At 47.7% G+C, this 18,353-nt stretch overlaps 1 protein-coding gene across 2 annotated transcripts in view; it reads left to right on the top strand.

Annotated features, from left to right (window-relative positions):
- Positions 1-18,353, top strand: part of DOCK1 (dedicator of cytokinesis 1) — a 546,616-nt gene that overhangs the window by 173,417 nt on the left and 354,846 nt on the right. For both annotated transcript variants that reach the window (XM_043475106.1, XM_043475105.1), the window contains exons 24-25: positions 7,594-7,664; positions 10,400-10,506. In XM_043475106.1, the coding sequence (XP_043331041.1) occupies positions 7,594-7,664; positions 10,400-10,506 (178 nt within the window). The remainder of the gene's footprint in view (positions 1-7,593; positions 7,665-10,399; positions 10,507-18,353) is intronic.

The following is an 18,353-nucleotide window of genomic DNA, read 5'->3' as shown; positions in this document are numbered from 1 at the left end:
TCTCTGAGCCTTGCGGCCTTTCAGTCCCTGCTCAGCGGTGCGGGGAGCCCTATTCTGGGTTTTGGTGGTAATTAACAGTTTTACCTAAAGCCTTCACGTGCCCAAGTGTGCAGGCGATTCAAGTGTGTGCTCTCAGCGTGTCAGTGGGTCATTTTTTTCCCCCTGTGTTTGAGGCCCAAATACATTTAGAATTAGAGTCCCTCCTCGTGTGGACAGGTCAAGCCTTACCAAGTTCAAAGAGAAATGCCAGCCGGGGCTTAAGCTGCCATTTCCTTAATTTAGGTACATTTAAAGTCAAATCTGAAGGAATAAACTTCCTTAGAAAGCAAACATGGATAAGTCCAATGACGACTTAAAAAGCAGGAGATGAGTATGCAAAGCTGAAGACAGTGAATTCCTCTCCATTCCTCTCTTGTCTGGCCTCTGTGCCTGCTTAGACCTCATCCCAGGGGTGTGTTCGCCCAGGTTATGTGGTCCCCGGCTCATGCCCTCAGAGGACATGGAGGAAGAGACCCTCCTCCGAACTCAGCCCTGTGTCTTGGGCACGTCCCAGAGGCCCCGTCCCCTCCCCGCCCCTCACCTTCAGGGAACTGAGGTTGCCGCTCTGGTGGCCCACAGGGAACCTCGCCAGGGCCTGGGTGGGTTCCCGGCCTCTCCCCTTCTGTTCAAAACAGCCTTACCCATTCTGAGCAAGACCTTGTTTAAAGAAGAAACCGATTTACCGAAAGTGATACAAAGAAAACAACAGCAGTAAAGAGACCTCCCCAGTGCTCTGTATTCCTATTATCCTGACTGTCTCTGAGACTTGGCAAATGATTCTATACATTATTTACCACTTTAATCAGGACTTTATGAAGGCAAGTTTTCACTGAATGGAGAGTTTTACACATTGAAGACGTTGGTTTGGTTTTTTTTTTTTGATGCGGACCATTTTATAAAGGTCTTTATTGAGTTTGTTAGACTGTTGCTTCTGTCTTATGTCTTGGTTTTTTAGGTCCTGATGCATGTGTGGGTCTTAGCTCCCCCAACTAGGGAGTGAACCCACATGCCCTGCCTTGGAAGGTGAAGTCTTAACCACTGGACGGCCAGGGAAGGCCCCGAGAAGGTTTGTGTGTTCACATTTGCACACAGCCACACGCTTTCTGGTCTTCACACCCAGCGGTGGCCCTGGCTGTCGTCTGTGAGCAGTGTTGATGAATTAGGGGTGTCCCATCATCTCTGCGGGGACCCACACTCTCCTGACTGTCTTTGGAGGCCACCCTGTTAACCACTATTAACCTGCCTCCTTTCCCACCGAGAGGTATCCAGAGAGCCTTCTTCCTGAGTCCACACAGTACGTGGCACAGGCAACAGCTTGGCCCAGAGCCCATGTCCTCGTCCAGGGTGGGGCCCCGGCTCCTGGGTGTTGGCCTCCTGCCTCCCTGTCCTGTCTGCACTGGGGACTTCTGTTTCTGGAGGCATCTTCTGCACGTGAGATTCCTCCCAGCTGCCTCCATCACAGGCAGGAGCCCCGCCTTGTCTGCCCAGAGCTCACATCTCAAGGGGCTCTTGAAGCTGCAGCCCCGCGCACTTGAAAGAGACCTGAATTCAGTGGAGCAGCTGGACTCCACCAAGGAGCCCAGAGCCTTTTTCTGCAGGCGCGAGCAGAAACCCAAACACTTAGAGATCTCGTCAAAGAACCAATATTAGAACTGGGCAAAGCAAAGCTGGCTGGGCCCTTAGTGAGAGTGGGCGATGGCATGTGCATCTTCAGGAGACCTAGGCTGCCTGGGGTGGCGGGGGGACCTCAGGGTTCGCCCTGCCTCTTCTAGCAGCTGGTCAGCCTGGAGGAGATACACTGAGGGTGTCAGCTGACATGGCCCATTTCTGTGCGTGGAAAGCAGAGAGCTAGAGAGGCGAAGATGAAGGTGCTTCTGTGCAAACCTCTGTCAGTCAGCGGCTTGTGGCTCAGTGGTAAAGGATCTGCCTGCCAAAGCAGGAGACCCAAGAGACGGGGGTTCGACCCCTGGGTCAGGAAGATGCCTTGGAGAAGGAAATGGCAGCCCACGCCAGTATTCTCGCCTGGAGAATCCCATGGACAGTGGAGCCTGGGGGGCTACAGTCTGTGGGGTCACAAAGAGTTGGACACGGCTGAGCAACTAAACAGCTGTCAGCCAGTGAGTCCTGGGGGTCCTACTGTGTCCAGGGCCCTCGGGTGGACACGGGGCCCTGGTCTGGGGGAGACAGACACACGGCCCATTGAGTAATGTTTCTGGATGCCTAACCTGGAATCCGTGTACCTTGGAGAAAATGATGGCTAAGCTAAGGACTGAGACGTCACCAAGGTGACTGTTTGGGGGCAGGGACAGGAGTGATGGGAACAGTGACCCCGGAAGAGGGAACAGCATGGACGCAGCTTCGGACCTAGCAGAGGGGCCCGGGGCAGGGGGGAGACTGGGAGAGGCTCCACGTGGTTGGGAGGGCCCTGCAGGTGGAGTTGGAGGCCGCCGACCAGGACAGCTTGGGAGGAGGTGGGGCCAGGGCCTTGGAGGCTGCTGGGCGGTCAGGAGCAGGGCAGTACCACCCACGGATGTCAGTTAGACTTGCCTCTTAGGAACGCGGCTCCGGCTGCGAGTGGGCCATGACCCTGAGGGGCTCAGAGTGCAGGCAGGAGCTCCCTTAGCAGGGGGTGGCTTCCTGACAGAGGGAGACAGAAGTGGCCTGGCCAGGGTGAGAGCTGTAAGAAGGGAGAAAGCAGTAAAGGCAGGTATGGGATCAGGAGGATCCGCCAGGCCCTGTGATTGGTCTGTTGTGGGGAAGACGGAGCAGGAGGCAGTGACCTGGGGGTTTCAGAGTGCAGCGCCCTGAGCCTGGAACAGCAGGGCATAGGGTGGGGTCTCATCTGAGGCAGGGGGTCTGCAGCATCTGTGAGGCTGCCCTGAAACCAGTGGCCACTGGTTGTATGTGTGTGTGTATGAGATGCTCAGGAGAGAGGTGACCCCAGAGATAGACGCTAGAAGTCAAGCTGGATGGAGGGGGTCCTCCTGGGGGGTATGTGGACAGAGGTGAAAACTCTAGAACAAGACAGCTAGGACACCCACCTTTAAGGGAGGGGCGGGGGACAGAGAAAAGTGGCTGCTCCGGGAGGTGAGGGGTCACCTGGGGGCAGGTGGGCCTGGTGTCCCTGGGGCCTGGGCAGGAATGGAGGGCAGGGCAGGGAGGTGCGGGGCGTGGGGCTCTCGGTGGTTTCAGGGTGGGCACATGTGTGATGGGAAGGGGCCGCTGGGGTGAGAACCGGGCCCCCTGGAGAGCGCAGGGCGGGAAACGCAGGCGGCCCTTGAGCAGACGGTGGGGTGGGGGCCCCTCCGTGGGGCTGGGTGCTGCCTCCCTTCGCCTGGAGGCATGGGCAGAGGTGGGCATCCCGGCAGGTTTGTTTTGGCTTGAGTGGTGGGCAGGGCCGCCAGTCCCGTTTTCTCCTGAGGGTTTTGGTTTCCCCTGAAGGCGGAGGTGAGCTGAGCCGGGAGGGGCTGGGATCCTGAGCTGGAGGAGAGAGGGGAGAGGCTGAAGTGGTCACCACAGCAAAGCGCAGGGTGGCGTGGAGCCCAGGACCACCAGAGATGGGGAGCTCGAGATGGGATGCAGAGGAGACGCCCCGCCTTCACATCGTCCCGCCTGCCCGTCCTTGTTGCGTTCTCCAGGACCGATGTGGGTTTGTGTCCCTCTCTGATCTCTGTAATCCTCACGAACTGTGAGACGGGACGTCCCTAGGATCCAGGGCACTCGGCAGGAGGCCCTGTTAACCAGGCTTTGGGGGTCACAGTGGGTATGGCCCTCCCTCTGTGGGCGTCGCTGTGACGTCAGGAGCGGAGCCCTCGGGAGCCTGGTTAACGTGGCGCCCAGCAGCCCTGGGCAGCCGAGGGTGGACCGCGAAGGCCCGTCCGGTTTGCTGCTGTCGGCCCTTGTGGCCTGGTATTTACCACCCGCTGCAGGCAGAGGCTGCTTCGTGGGGTTCAGGATGCCGATGGGTCCTTGCCCCCCAGGCCCCACAAACTAGACAAGGCAGCTTCAGGCCTGAGCGGTCAGCTCTGCAAGCGTTTATTATTAAATGTCACAGTAAATAGCTTTCAGTTTTTCAAAGCAACTCCGAGGTAGTTGAAGCAGAACTTCGGAAACAGGAATGAAATTGTTTCCATTTAAGGTTCTTTTCAGAAGTTGCCTCTCGAAGCAGAGCTTTTGGGATTCCTTGACCTGGTTCGCATTGAAGGACGGGGTTAGCCCCGGGGGAAAAGACACCAATAAGTCTGTTGTGCAGACTTTTTTTTTTTTTTACCAATTATTTATGTATTTGTATTTCATTTTTGGCTGTGTTGGGTGTGCGTTGCTATGCGGGGCTTTCTCTGATTGCTGCTCGTGGGGCTTCTCTTTCATTGCGGTGCACAAACACAGGCTTCTCATTGCAGCGGCTTCTCTTGTTGCAGAGCAGAGGATCGAGGGAACACAGGCTTCAGTAGTTGTAGCACTTGGGCTCAGTAGTTGCAGCTCCCAGGCTCTAGAACACAGGCTCAGCAGCTGAGGTGCACAGGCTTAGTTGCTCTGAGATGTGCGGGATTTTCCGGAGTAAAGCTTGAGCCGGTGTATCCTACATTGGCCGGTGGATTCTTGTCCACTGAGCCGCCAGGGAAGCCCTGGAGTGCAGACTGACAGGTAAACTCGGCTTCCCTGTCCTTGAGCATCTCGACTGTGGAGCACAGAGGCTTTCGCGGATGGTTTCACTCTGACCCTGGAGGTGGACACATTGGCTCCACAACCTGGCAAACGGCTTCACCTTCTCATCTGTGAAAGGCGTTGGCGGTAGACCTCTCTGGTTTGGCCATGCTGAGGGCTTATTGTCAGGAGAGGCAAGCTCCTAGAGAAGTGTCTGGCAGTTACAGAAAATTGACAGGTGACACCAGAGGAAACCTGAACTCATCTTCGAAGTTACTTGAATCTGACCGCTTAACTCTTGGACACCAGAGTGTTAAAAGGTCCAAGAGAGTCTCAGGCATTTTTCATGGCTGTGCCTCCAGTGACTATTGATTTAAAAATGTGAGGTATAGTTTGTACATAGCCACACAGGACAGCTCCCCCACCCCCTGCCTTCTTCTGTCCTTCCCTGGAGGTAAGCTCTCCCCCGGACTCCATCCCTGGGGAAGCCCCTGAGGTATGCTCCCTCCCTCTGGTTGTGCCTTTTCTAGAACGTTCTAAAAATGAAATCAGTTTGAAGCTTTGAGTTTGTCTTACATCTCAGAATGCATGTGAGGTTCATCCACATCATATGTAACAGCATCTTGGTATTTTTCATGATTGAGTAGTGTTCCGTTGTAGGGACTCACCTCTTGAGAACATTTAGGTTGTTTCTAGTTTTTGACAATTTCAAGTAATTGTAAACATTCAGATAGAAGGTTTTGTGTGAACCCGAGTTTGCATTTCCGTGGGGTCACACTCAGGGGTGCGATCGCTGGGCTGCGTGGGGAGTGCGTTCTCACACTTGCTGATCCAGTTTGCTTTCAGACCCGCAGCATCTGCAGAAACCACGTGGTATGGTCAGACTCTTTTGTTCTATTTTATTTTGGCTGATTTAGCAATTCTAGTAGGTGTTAATGGTATCTCTTTGTGGTTTTAGTTTGCATTTCCTCGGTGACTAGTGAGTGAGTAGCTTGTCAGGTACCTATTTGTCATCCATGGGTCTCCTTTGTAAACAGTGTCTCTTCAAATCATTGGCCTATTTTGGGTGGAAGATTGCTTTCTTATTATTGAGTTTTAAGAATTCTTTGTATATGGTGGATATAAATCTTTATCAGATGTGTGATTTGCAGTTATCTTCTCCTAGTGTGTGGTTCATCTGTTGTTACCTCAGCAGAAGTTCTTTTGAAGAGCAGAAATTCTTTATTTTGATGACATATAATTGATTAATTTTTTTCTTTTATGGATTATGCTTTTGTTGTCATGTGAAAGAAATCTTTGCTTAGCCCAAATTCACAAGTATCTTCTTCCATTTTATAGTTTTTAGGATAGAAGATCTATGGATCTAAGTTCTATTGAAAGTGAATTTTTATATAGGGAGAGAGGTATGGAAGGAGTTTCATTTGGTGCTGGCGGAGGGAGCACCTTTGTCCCTTTGCTGCAAATCAGCTGACCATATATACTCAGGGTATTCTTTTTAAAATGGGTTTCTGCCTACTTGCCTTTGGACAACAATGCTGACAACTGTTTTTGGTAATAGGTGTGGCACTGTTCATCCAGTGCTCTTTTCAGTTAGATTCTGAGCTTTATTGCAGCCCCTGGAGATATTTGGATGAAAATTGTTTCCCTCCATTTCGTTAGGAAGAAGGGGCTCAGCCTGATAGAAGGAGTCCTTTAGAGTGACAGGCAGGGGTGGGGGGCAATCCCAGCCAGGGTCAGGACTCTAAAATTCTAGGACTTTTCCCCAACCAGCTATAAATGATGGGCACTGAGGCTCTGGCTTCCCACCAAACTGGAAATATTTTGTCCCCCACCAAACTGAATTTTAATTCTAGCTCAGCTCAGTACTAACTGTGAGATCAGGGGCAAAGTCATTAACATCCCTATTGTCAGTTACCTTGCCTTCCAACACAGCTAACTCCCTGTAGTATTTATGTTGAAATTAAAGATAAAATATATAAGGATTTAACACAGTGCAGGGGCTTCCCAGGTGGCTCAGTGGTAAAGATTCCACCTGCCAGTGCAGAAGAGATGGGTTCAGTCCCTGGGCCAAGAAGCTCCCCTGGAGGAGGAAATGGCAACCCGCCTGGAAAATCCCACGGACAGAGGAACCTGGTGGGCTGCAGTCCGTGTGGATGCATAGAGTCAGATACGACTTAATGACCAAAACAAGAGCAGCAGCATGGTGCAGGGCGTGTATTAGGGTCCATTGTTATTACCGTCAATTGGTTTTTGAAAGCATGGGTTTCCTAGAAGATACGGAATATAAATATGGGAGATAAAGTTACTAAAGAAGAAAATGATTCCAAGTTAAGAGACCTAGATATACAGGCAGTCATTTTTGGAATGGAACAAAGGCAATCACTGTAATTGTTGACAGGGTGAGGGCTGCAGTGAATCTGATGGCTTGAGGGCACAGGTATTCTTTTGCTATAACTTCCTTAGAGTTAAGGAGAAAATCACATAAAAGCTGATTAGAGCAGTATAGGCATTCATTGACAACCCACTCCAGTACTCTTGCTTGGAGAATTCTGTGGACAGAGGAGCCTGACTGGCTGCAGTCCATGGGGGTCGCAAATAGTCGGACGCAACTGAGCGACTAACTTTCAACTGCCACTTCTCAGGCATTCAGTAAGCAAGCAAAGAGTATTGGCGTTAGCTAACGCTGCTGTTATTATTATGTGTCAGGATAAACATATAACATCTCCCTTATTTGTGGATCAGAGGCTTTTTGTTACCCCCTCTATTTTTGTTGTGCTCAGCCATCAGCTTCTCATCTGGAAAGTGTTGCCTTCCTGATGTGCCTCTGGTTCTCCATAGTGATCACAACGTTGTATTCACATTTGCCAAACTGCATGATGCCCAACGTTCTTCTCTGTTCTTGGTTTGCAGGGGGCAGCGCTGAAATACTTGCCAACTATTGTCAACGATGTGAAATTGGTATTTGATCCCAAAGAGCTCAGGTAAGGAAGCAAGGAAGCACCCAGGGCGAAGGCTTCCCACATACCATGCTTGGCCTCCTTTAGTTCATGGGATGCCCAGGGTTCCGGCTCATGTCCACATAGGTCAGTGCCCTGGATCCTTCTGGAACATGTTCTAGCTCATTATGTCTTTATGTGAAAAAGGAATCATCTATCAACAGTCACAATATTTTCCTTAGAGGATTAATTTTAGCTTTATGCATAAATAATACAAATTTGGCATTTTGCACCCTTTAGAGTTGAAAATTCAATACGTGGTTCTTGGGTTTGGGTTTTGTTTTCAGCACCTAAACGTTTTGACACAGGAGATTTAATGTTCGTGTCTCACCTCCTCCGCACAGCTTCTCTCCAGGGGGTTCCTGACCGGGAGCAGTGAACTTTAGACAGAGGAGCCAGAGATTGTCAGTTCAGGTTATACTAAAACCAAAACCAAAGCAAACCAAACTCCAGGCAAGCTGGGCATTGGCTGTCAGACCTCAGAGTCAGGCTGGGGATGGAATCCTTCCTTTCCCCTTTCAGTGTTGCCGTCATCACTGTCTAAGCCCAGTCTCAGGTGTATACCGTGCAGACGTCACTGCATTTGGAAAACAGGTGTCGTGAGCAAGTGGGTACATGGGTCTGTGATCCCAGACATCACAGCACAGTCCTTGTCTGATCCTTGATTGGATTTTTTAAAAAAATTTATTTATTTATTTTAATTTGAGGCTAATTACTTTACAATATTGTGGTGGTTTTTGCCATACATTGACATGAATCAGCCATGGGTGTACATGTGTCCCCCATCCTGAGCCCCCCTCCCACCTCCCACCCATCCCATCCCTCAGGGTCATCCCAGTGCACCAGCCCTGAGCACCCTGTCTCATGCATCGAACCTGGACTGGCGATTTGATTTAACATTTGATACAGTAAACTTATCCCCAGGTGATGGCACCATTTGACGAGCCAGGAAAGCCTACCTAAATATTGATAAAGGGCCATGTGTCCCCTGGGTGGTTAAATGGAATGAAAAGCGGCCATCCTTCCTGTATTTTATGTCTACTGTAGGTCACTCCTGCCCTGGGAGTGAGGGGCGAGCGGCTCCTGGGGAGCTGCTCGCCTCGTGAATCACCTCGTGTCTGATGTGCCCGAGGATTTAGCGTCCTGCATGGACACATTTGTTTGCGGCCCCTGGGCACTGACAGTGCCAGTTCTAGCTTAACAGGTGCTCAATGAGAAAAGGAGGAACAAACAGGCCCTTGGGCACTGTGTCTGCCCGCTCGGGTCTCTGCGCGTCCGGCTGTCAGACAGTGGTTCAGGCAACAGCAGCCCCGGCGGGTCCCGAGGACTTGCTGAATGTCGGGTTCCTTCCCAGGTCTTCTGAATTAGAAATTGTGGTGGAGTCCAGCCATTTGGCTTCAAAGACCCCTCCAGGTGCTTCCAATGAATGCTCCTGTTTGAGAACCTCAGGTGTGTGGAAACAGGATGAACGGGGAGCTGAGGTTGGGTGGGCTGTGGCCTCACTCTGGGCCTGTCTTCCTGGGGCTCAAGGGCCAGGCCTTCACTCATTACAGGGGTGATGTCCGTGTTCACAGCTGGTGCATGTGCCTCGTGCCTGGAGACCACCCCCACCCTTCCCCAGGACCAGTGCCATCTGCTCTTGGGCCCTTGACTCTTTCTGCTCGCGTGGGTTCCTCTTCAATGACTTTGAAAATCGTGGATGTGTTTTTCCCTCTTTAGAAGATTGAGTCATGTTGTGATGATACAGAAGAAATCACAGAGGAGAATAGCTCAAAGTTATAATGATTCCATGATGATCTGGATCCTTCCGGTTATCTTTTGTGCGTGCACGTGCGCACACACAAACACACACGCATACCCATGCACTCTAAATGCATTCAACATTACATTTTGTAGTTTACAATAGACTTCCTGCACTGAAGACATCTTGTTTTCCCACATCAGGAAGGAGACTTCTATACCATTACCGTAATCTAACGTCAGAACAGTTTCACCCCAGTAAGATTCCTCATGCCCGTGAAGAGTCACTGCCCACTCCCACTCCAGTGCTTGGCAACCACTAATCTTTCTGTATGTATAGGTTTGCCTTTTCTGGGCATTTCAGATAAATAAAGTCATACAATACATGGCCTTTTGTGACAGGCTTCTTTCACTTAGCGTAATGTGTTCAAGGTCTGTGAATGTCAGAAATTCCTTTTTTTTTAATGGGTGAAATGTTTATCCATTCATCAGTTGATGGACATCTGGGTTTTTCCATTTTTCACATGTAATAACGTTACTTTGATTCATGCACAGGACTCTGTGTGGAAATATATTTTCATTTCTTTTGCGTATACACCTAGAGATGGAAATGCTGGGTCCTATGGTAACTATGGTAACATTTTCAGGAACTGCCAGACAGTATTCCAAAGTGGCTGCGCTATGTTGCATTCCCACCAGCATGGTATGAGGGTCCTGGTTCCTTCACATCCTAGCCAACACTTGGTATTGGTGGTCTTTTGAATTATGGCCATTTTAGTGGGTGTGAAATGAAAAATAACATCATAAAGCATCATTCTTTTGGGTGAGATTTTGGTCCATATTATATAATGGGCCTCATTCAACATTCTGGTGGCATTTAATGACCATTCAGTGAGCTTACGTCTCAGTACGGTCTTGTATTCTGTTGGGTCATTTTGTAGTATATCCTTCAACTCTCTCTTGGGTTTTTCCTTTTACAGCAAAATGTTTACTGATTTCATCCTAAATGTTCCCGTGGGTTTGCTGACCATTCAGAAGCTGTATTGCTTGATTGAAATAATTCACAGTGACCTCTTCACACAGCATGGTGAGTGAAACCCTGAGAATCACTAAATTGTCACATTAATCACTGTCGGGAGACCTTGACCCTTCTGAATTCTCTCTTTGTCAAAAGGAGTGGGGAGGTTGCCCCCAATTAAAACAGCTCCGTTACAAGAAAGGAAGATTTAGCCCTTGCCAGAGAATGGTAATTGACATCTACTGTAGGTAACAGATCATTGAGAAATGAAGGCCAATCCTCGTAGTTTGGAATTTAGGTGTATACCAAGGCCCTCGGATAATCAGCATACATTGTAGCCTTTAAGATGTGTGATTATCTATCCTGGGGAGGCAATCACTGACTTCCATTGAGATGATTGTAATGAAAAGTTTCAAATTTTCTTTCAGCATCAAAGTAGTGGTTCTGTCTTAGCCTGAACTTAGCATTTTGTGACAGGGCTTCCTCAAACCCTGTGCAAAGGAGAAAGAATTTGAATGATTCCTCAACTCATTTATCCTGAGGACACTTTATGTTTCCACATGTTATCTCCCTACCCTTTTTTATTAATCACTTTCTTTCTGTTTGGAGAGATTGAATTAATATTTTACACTTGTCAAGAAGTTTTATTGAAAGCTTAAGACCTTTGCATAATCCCACGGCCTTCCTCATTTATTGGAGGGAGATGGGAAGACTGTTGAATGACATTCTGATGGAACGGCATACATTTTTTCTGTTCCATTTCTGTCCAGCTGTTTGGCTTTCTCTTTCATTTTCTTCTGTCCTCATGTGTGGCATTGTTTCCGAGATGGAGTAGCTCAGTTCCCTGTGGAGAACTCAGTGTGTGTCTGGTTAATCCTCTGTACCATCTGGACTACTGGACCCTATGCTTTTAATCTTATTTCTTGATTTAACTTTATACAATTCCCTGTAGTCTATACTTATAGCTAAGGCTTAGGTTAAGAGGAAATGTTAAAAACTTCATATGAGTGGGAATGTTTTTCTGCAGAAAGCACATGAAACCAAGAAGTGAGTGGCTTTCTGCAGCCCTCCCAAACGTCGTTCTCTTTCTATTTGTCACTTTTGCATAAAAGAAAGTCAACTCTCACCATTGCTTGCGACTCAAAGCTCACACATCTCCTTAAGCCAGTAATCCGACTGTCCATATTTCAGGCTCTCCTTGGAAGGCTGGATATTGAATTGCTCATTCTTCAGGTGTTACTAAGGCCTGGGGACTCTTTGGGGCCCTTGGCAGGGCATGGTGGTAGAGGTGATCTGTGAAGACGCAGCCTCATTGTTTCTTTCCATATCAACTAAACTTGATGCCACAGCAGGTAAAATCCCCTGAGTTTTTATATCTGGATCTTATGAGGTAGATTACTAATATCTCTTCTTCCTATCATCCAATCCTAAGACACAAAAACACACACACCTCCACTGCTATTACCATCACCTTTACTGAGTTAACAATTGTCAAAAAGTAACAATTATTAAGGATTAACTGTACTTGTATTGGAGAAGGAAATGGCAACCCACTCCAGTGTTCTTGCCTGGAGAATCCCAGGGACAGGGAAGCCTGGTGGGCTGCCGTCTGTGGGGTCGCACAGAGTCGGACACGACTGAAGCGACTTAGCAGCAGCAGCAGCAACTGTACTTGGCTTCCCTGGTGGCTCAGACGGTAAAGCGTCTGCTTGCAATGCGGGAGACACGGGTTCAATCCCTGGGTCGGAAAGATTCCCCGGAGAAGGAAATGGCCGTCCACTCCAGTACTGTTGCTTGGAAAATCCTGGTAGGCTCCTTCGTCCATGGGGTCGCAAAGAGTTAGACACGACTCAGCTACTTTACTTCTTTTCATAGTCGGCTTTTACTGAGTGTTGTTATAGGGAAGACCTTCTTGAAGACAAATGACAACTATTTCAAAATTTCTGTTGAAAACGCTTGTCCCACATGCCAAATGAATGAGGTCCTTTTGAATAAAGACCTCAGGCATAAACGGTTCAGTTAAACATACTAAAATAGATCTTCTTTTAAGAATGTATTTCAGGGAAGTGTTTTCTTCTGTGGAAACTTACACATGTTATTTTAGCTAGTAGATAGCTTGAAGGCAAACTTAGTATTTGTTTTTGAGAATTATGTCAGTCTGTGTGTTTGGCAGTTGTTCTCTTTACTGTCCTCAATTTCGGTTTTCATTCCTGTTTTATAAGTTTTTTCTTTTTTTTTTTAAATCTTAAGACTGCCTTAAGTCTTGTTTTAGAAATATGCAGCATAAAATAAATATTTAGCTTTGTTTGACAGGGAATTACCAGGATATATCATATTTTAGAATGATCAACTTAGTATCTTTCTCGATATTACAAAGGTTGGAATTTAATCTCAATAGACAGATGTACCCAAGGTAGTCAATGAGATTGTAGGAAATAAATGAATCCAGAATTATTATGGGCAATGATGAATGAGCCAAAATTAGCCTGAAGCTTCATGTCTTACAAGCAGCTCTAGAACTGTCCCATTATTAGATGATGTCTGAGCCATAATTGGCTCCCCAAATGTACTTCCAGATACTCGCTGGCTGCCTGGAAGCATTTCAGAATGTGCTGTCCAATGTTAAAATGACCCCGTGTATAGGCTTTGAGTTTTCAGATTCTTTCTGGGTAAAGACAACAAAGACAACCTTGATTTTTCTCACCTCAGGCTCCTTGCATCTTCAGAGTTACCAAGAGCCATCTTACCTCCTTGTCAGGAAAGATGTAACACTGGAAATCTTCCGGTTGGTCTGTTCTTACAATGTCATTACTTGTGCAAAATATTCTGTGCCACATATGGTATAAATATTTAAAGGCAAACCATTTTCTGATGAGATATGATGGCTGTGAGTGTCTCCCCTTGTTCTGTTTCTTGTTAATTTGTAAAAAATGTAGTTGTCCATGTCCTCTTTCCTGATCCAAGTTGAATCGCTCAAACTGTGTCTCTTTGTGTCTGGATTTTTAGAATGCGTTCTGACCAGCTTCAGCAGCACAGGCTGCTGATGGCACTGGATGGCCCGCGTGCTCTGGGGGATGTGGTTGGAGCGGCGCCCTGTCCGGCCCCTCCGGCTCCCCTGTTGGACCTGCTCCCTGTCCGGCCGCTCCGGCTCCCCTGTTGGACCTGCTCCCTGTCCGGCCGCTCCGGCTCCCCTGTTGGACCTGCTCCCTGTCCGGCCGCTCCGGCTCCCCTGTTGGACCTGCTCCCTGTCCGGCCCCTCCGGCTCCCCTGCTGGGCTGCGGGGCTGAGTCTTTGCTCATCCGCGTGTGTGTTGCTTCTCTCATAGCACAGACTCTGGTGCTTTGCTCCAAAACGCTTCTTTCCCTCTCCCTCCAATATCAAAGTTATTCCGGTCTCACTTTGATGGGAATGGCGAGCTGATTTGGGTTCAGTAAGGCTGGCAGTGAATTCTGAGATTGGCATCACCCCTTGCCAGGTTTGGGTCCCAGCAGGCCAAGGCTTACAGGGTGCAGGTTGGCTCAGCCTGCTCCTCTTCTGTCCTCTTAAAGGACCAGGAATCAGAGGATCCAGCTGAGTTTGTTAGGATGCAGCAGGAGAGGTGTCTTTTGGCAAAGACGGTTGTGTTTGGCCTGAACTGGTCTGGACATCACGGGCATTGTCGCTGCCATCTGTTCACAGCTGTACCGGTTGCAATGCTCCTTCTGGGTCAGGTCCTTGCAGCTCCTGTTACCTCCATATCCTCTACCCTGATCCAAAGGAAATTGGAGTTCTTTACAGAGCTGGCCTTCCCGCTGCTCATTAACAGTTGCCATCCCTAGAAGACTATACCTCCTTGGCAGAACAGAGGCTGTATTCTGCATTGTAGGCGCAAGGGTGGCTGTGGATTTGAGTTCTGGCATCTGTATTCGGGAAACAGAGCTCATAATGTAGAAATCTCCCCCTAGTATAAGAAGGCTGTTCAGAAGCTGGAGCGTGGACCTGGTCATCCTTAGTATTGGCTGCAGTAGATGATTGACGACAACAGTGTCTCAGCCCCTCTGGAGCCCTCTAGAGAACTCGGAGCTCAGGGTTGGCTGTCGGCCACATCCGCCTTTCTTCTATGTTCTGCCTGTCTCCCTTTGCTTTGTTTACAAAAGAAAATGACTGACTGGCTTGCATCATTTCTTCTATAAATGATTTTGTGTGTGTGTTATTCACTCAGTCGTATCCGACTCTTTTGTGACCCCACGGACTGCAGCCAGCCAAGCTCCTCTGTCCATGGGATTCTCCAGGCAAGAATACTGGAGTGACCTGCCATTCCCTTCTCCAGGGCATCTTCCCAACCCAGGGATCGAACATGGGTCTCCCGCACTGCAGGCAGATTCTTTACTGTCTGAGCCACCAGGGTGGTGATTTCGGTTCCTCACTAATAAAGAACTACGTGTTTCTGAGCTCTTTTCTGTAATGAGGGCAGGCAGCCTATAGGGATTGCGAGCGTGTGTGGACTCTGTGATCGGATTGCCTGCGTTCACATCCTGCCTCTGTGACCTGCTAACTCAGTGACCTCTGTGAAGTTACCCTCCGGGCTTCAGTTTCTCCAGCTGCCCTTTTCTTCTTGCCAAGATTACATTACCTGAAGATTGATACATGTGTGATACTGAGATTTGCACTCAGCATTTAAAGCACATTCAATAAATGTTAGGCATGTCTCTTCATTTTTGTTGAAGATTTTGTAGAAAAATAGCAGATGAGAGCTTGTCCTCATTGAGGAAGGTATTATCATGTCAAATACATGACGAAAGAAAATTGGTGAAAGAAAATAGATTCAGATCAAATACTGAGCGGGATTGAATAGGGAGCTTCCCCTGAGAGGTGCTCCGATCACCGTGCAGAAAATACTCCAGACATGCTGCCCCGTGGCTCCTCTGGCACTATCCACAGTGTGTGGTCATTGCCTGGTTTTCTTTCTTGGCTTGCTTGTTTTCTGTCGTCCTTCCTTAAAATGAGAGGTCTTTGAGCATGGCCTTGTTATTCCTCTATTGCTGCTTCTAGAACAGGGCCTGCAGGCCAGGCCTTCAAGTCAATTCATATATGAGCTGAGAACTTCCAAATGTACAAGCTGGGTTTAGAAAAAGCAGAGGAACCAAAGAGCAAATTGCCAACAATTTCAATTTTAAGTCAAAGCTGTGGTTTTTTCAGTAGTCATGTACAGATTTAAGAGTTGGACCATAAAGAAGGCTGACAGTCAAAGAACTGATACTTCCTAATTGTGGTGCTGGAGAAGACTCTTGAGAATCCCATGGACTGTAAGGATATCAAAGCAGTCAATACTAAAGGAAATCAATCCTGAATATTCATTGGAAGGACTGATGCTGAAGCTGAAGCTCTAGTGCTTTGGCCACCTGATAGGAAGAGTCGACTCATTGGAAAAGACCCTGATGCGGGGAAAGGTTGAGGTCAAAAGGAGCAGGTGGTGGTAGAGGATGAAATGGTTGGCCCAGTGGACATGAATTTGAGCAAACTCTGTGAGATAGTGGAGGACCGAGGTGCCTGGTGTGCTAGTCCATGGAGTTGCAAGGATTTGGAAGTGAATAACAACCACAAAACAGGGCTTGGCTCATGATGCATATTTATTGAATGTTCACGTCTAGCACGTCTTTCCCTGGGGAGCAGTGCAGAGAAGAAAGCATGGCATGCATGTAGGTTTCCCTTGCTCCAAGGGAGGGGAAGTCCTGTGTTTACATGGGGAAGGTGGCCTTCTCTCTCCTGTCTGGGCTCTGAGTGGGTTGATCATGGAGTAGGGAGGACCTGTCTTTAAGGAGAAGTAACAGAAGGAGAGAAGGAAGATGGTGAGAGACTTGAGATATAGAGGGTCACCTGTGAGCAGTTGTATAAAATTAAGGTCGTGGTCTTTTTGCTTCTGATTTTATTATTTCCCTGTTTTGTGGAAAGAAGAAGTTCAACAAGGGACAGTTCAAGATGGCTCTTTGTTACAATTACAGAAAAACTTGAACATACAGGAAAATAAGAAGAGTATAATAATGAATGCCTGTGTACCCCTCACTGGGCTTCAAATGCTATTAAGTCATAGTCCTGTTTTTATCTCAGTGCTTCTCCCCTAGATATTTTTATTTTTAAATATATTTTATTGAGATATAGTTGATTTACAATGTTGTTCATTACTACTATACAGCTGAGTGATTCAGTTACACACACACACACACTTCTTGTTGTTCAGTCGCTCAGTCATGTCTCACTCTTTGTGACCCCAAGGAATACAGCACGCCAGGGTCCTCTGTCCTTCACTGTCTTTTTCATGTTCTTTTCCATTATGGTTTATTCCCAGGATATTGCATGTAGTTCCCTGTGCTATACAGTAGGACTTTGTAGTTGATCTATGTCTAATAGCTTGCATCTGCTCATCCCAAATTAATCCCAACTAATCCCAATCATAGACAGCATGTTAAAAAGCAGAGACATTACTTTCCCAACAAAGATCCCTCGAATCAAGGCTATGGTTTTTCCAGTAGTCATGCCTGGATGTGAGAGCTGGACTATAAAGAAAGCTGAGCACCGAAGAACTGATGCTTTTGAACTGTGGTGTTGGAGAAGACTCTTGAGAGTCCCTTGGACTGCAAGGAGATCCAACCAGTCTATCCTAAAGGAAATCAGTCCTGAATATTCATTGGAAGGACTGATGATGAAGCTGAAACTCCAGTACTTTGGCCACCTGATGTGAAGAACTGACTCATTTGGAAAGACCCCGATGCTGGGAAAGATTGAAGGTGTGAGGAGAAGGAGACAACAGAGGATGAGATGGTTGGATGGCATCGCTGACTCAATGGACATGAGTTTGGGTAAACTCCAGGAGTTGGTGATGGACAGGGAGGCCTGGTGTGCTGTGGTTCATGGGGTCACAAAGAGTCAGACACGACTGAGCAACTGAACTGAACTGAACTGAACTGACTGAATCCCAATCCATTCCTTCCCCTCCCCCAGATAGGTTGAGGCAAATCCTAGCCTTCACAGCATTTTGGGAGGATGTCTTTTCAGATGTGAGCTTGTAGTCAGAGTAGATGGCATGTACGGAGGGGCTGGTCCCTATGCTGATGTCCAGAACCCACCTGGGCTGTTCCCGCTCCTGTTCCCTGGCTGAGGGGAAGGGCTCGGGCTCTTTATCCTGCCCTGTGTAGACAGTATGGGCAGAAATGGCTCCAAGCATTGTCTCAAGATGTGATCTGACTATTTGAAAGCTGGTTAAATAGATTATGTGCTTCACAAAAAGGTAACTCTTCCAAATAATCTGTGGCATGGAGTGAGCAACTTTTAAATCAAGTTAAAATAGAAGGAAAGGTCAAAGTTTCATCCTTTGTATATTTGTAGCTTTGTTCCCATGTGATTACATAGTTGCCCACCTATCTGACCAAAGCTATGAAGATTAAAGCTTCGATCCTTTTATAGAAATGAAAGGTTTCAGTGTAAGTAAATTAACATAAACAGGAGGACACCATGGTGTGGGGTTTATGCTGACAGAAATATTTCACATTAATGTTACAGAAACTGGGATAAAAGAAACCAAGCTGAGATAGCATTGACTTAAATTTGTCAAGCACATTGGGCATACTTGCAAAAAGCTGAAGTGGGAGACATTCTATTACCCACATGGACTCCTTTCTGCTGCGCTTCTGCACCTGAGACCTGAGGAAAGCTCGTTCCAGTAACACTGAATTTCCTTGCCTTTCAGGATCTAGTTTTTCTATATTCTCATATTGAAAGTGACAGAAGTAACTGACAGATTTCCTTTCAGTTCAGTTCAGTTCAGTCGCTCAATCATGTCCGACTCTTTGGGACTCCATGGACTGTAGCACACCAGGCCTCCCTGTCCATCACCAATTCCTGGAGCTTGCTCAAACTCACATTCATTGAGTTGGTGATGC

Source organism: Cervus canadensis, chromosome 8, assembly GCF_019320065.1.
Source record: "Cervus canadensis isolate Bull #8, Minnesota chromosome 8, ASM1932006v1, whole genome shotgun sequence".
Classification (NCBI taxonomy): Eukaryota; Metazoa; Chordata; class Mammalia; order Artiodactyla; family Cervidae; genus Cervus; species Cervus canadensis.
Note: the sequence above shows the minus strand (reverse complement) of the source record. Positions and strands in the feature narration are given on the sequence as shown.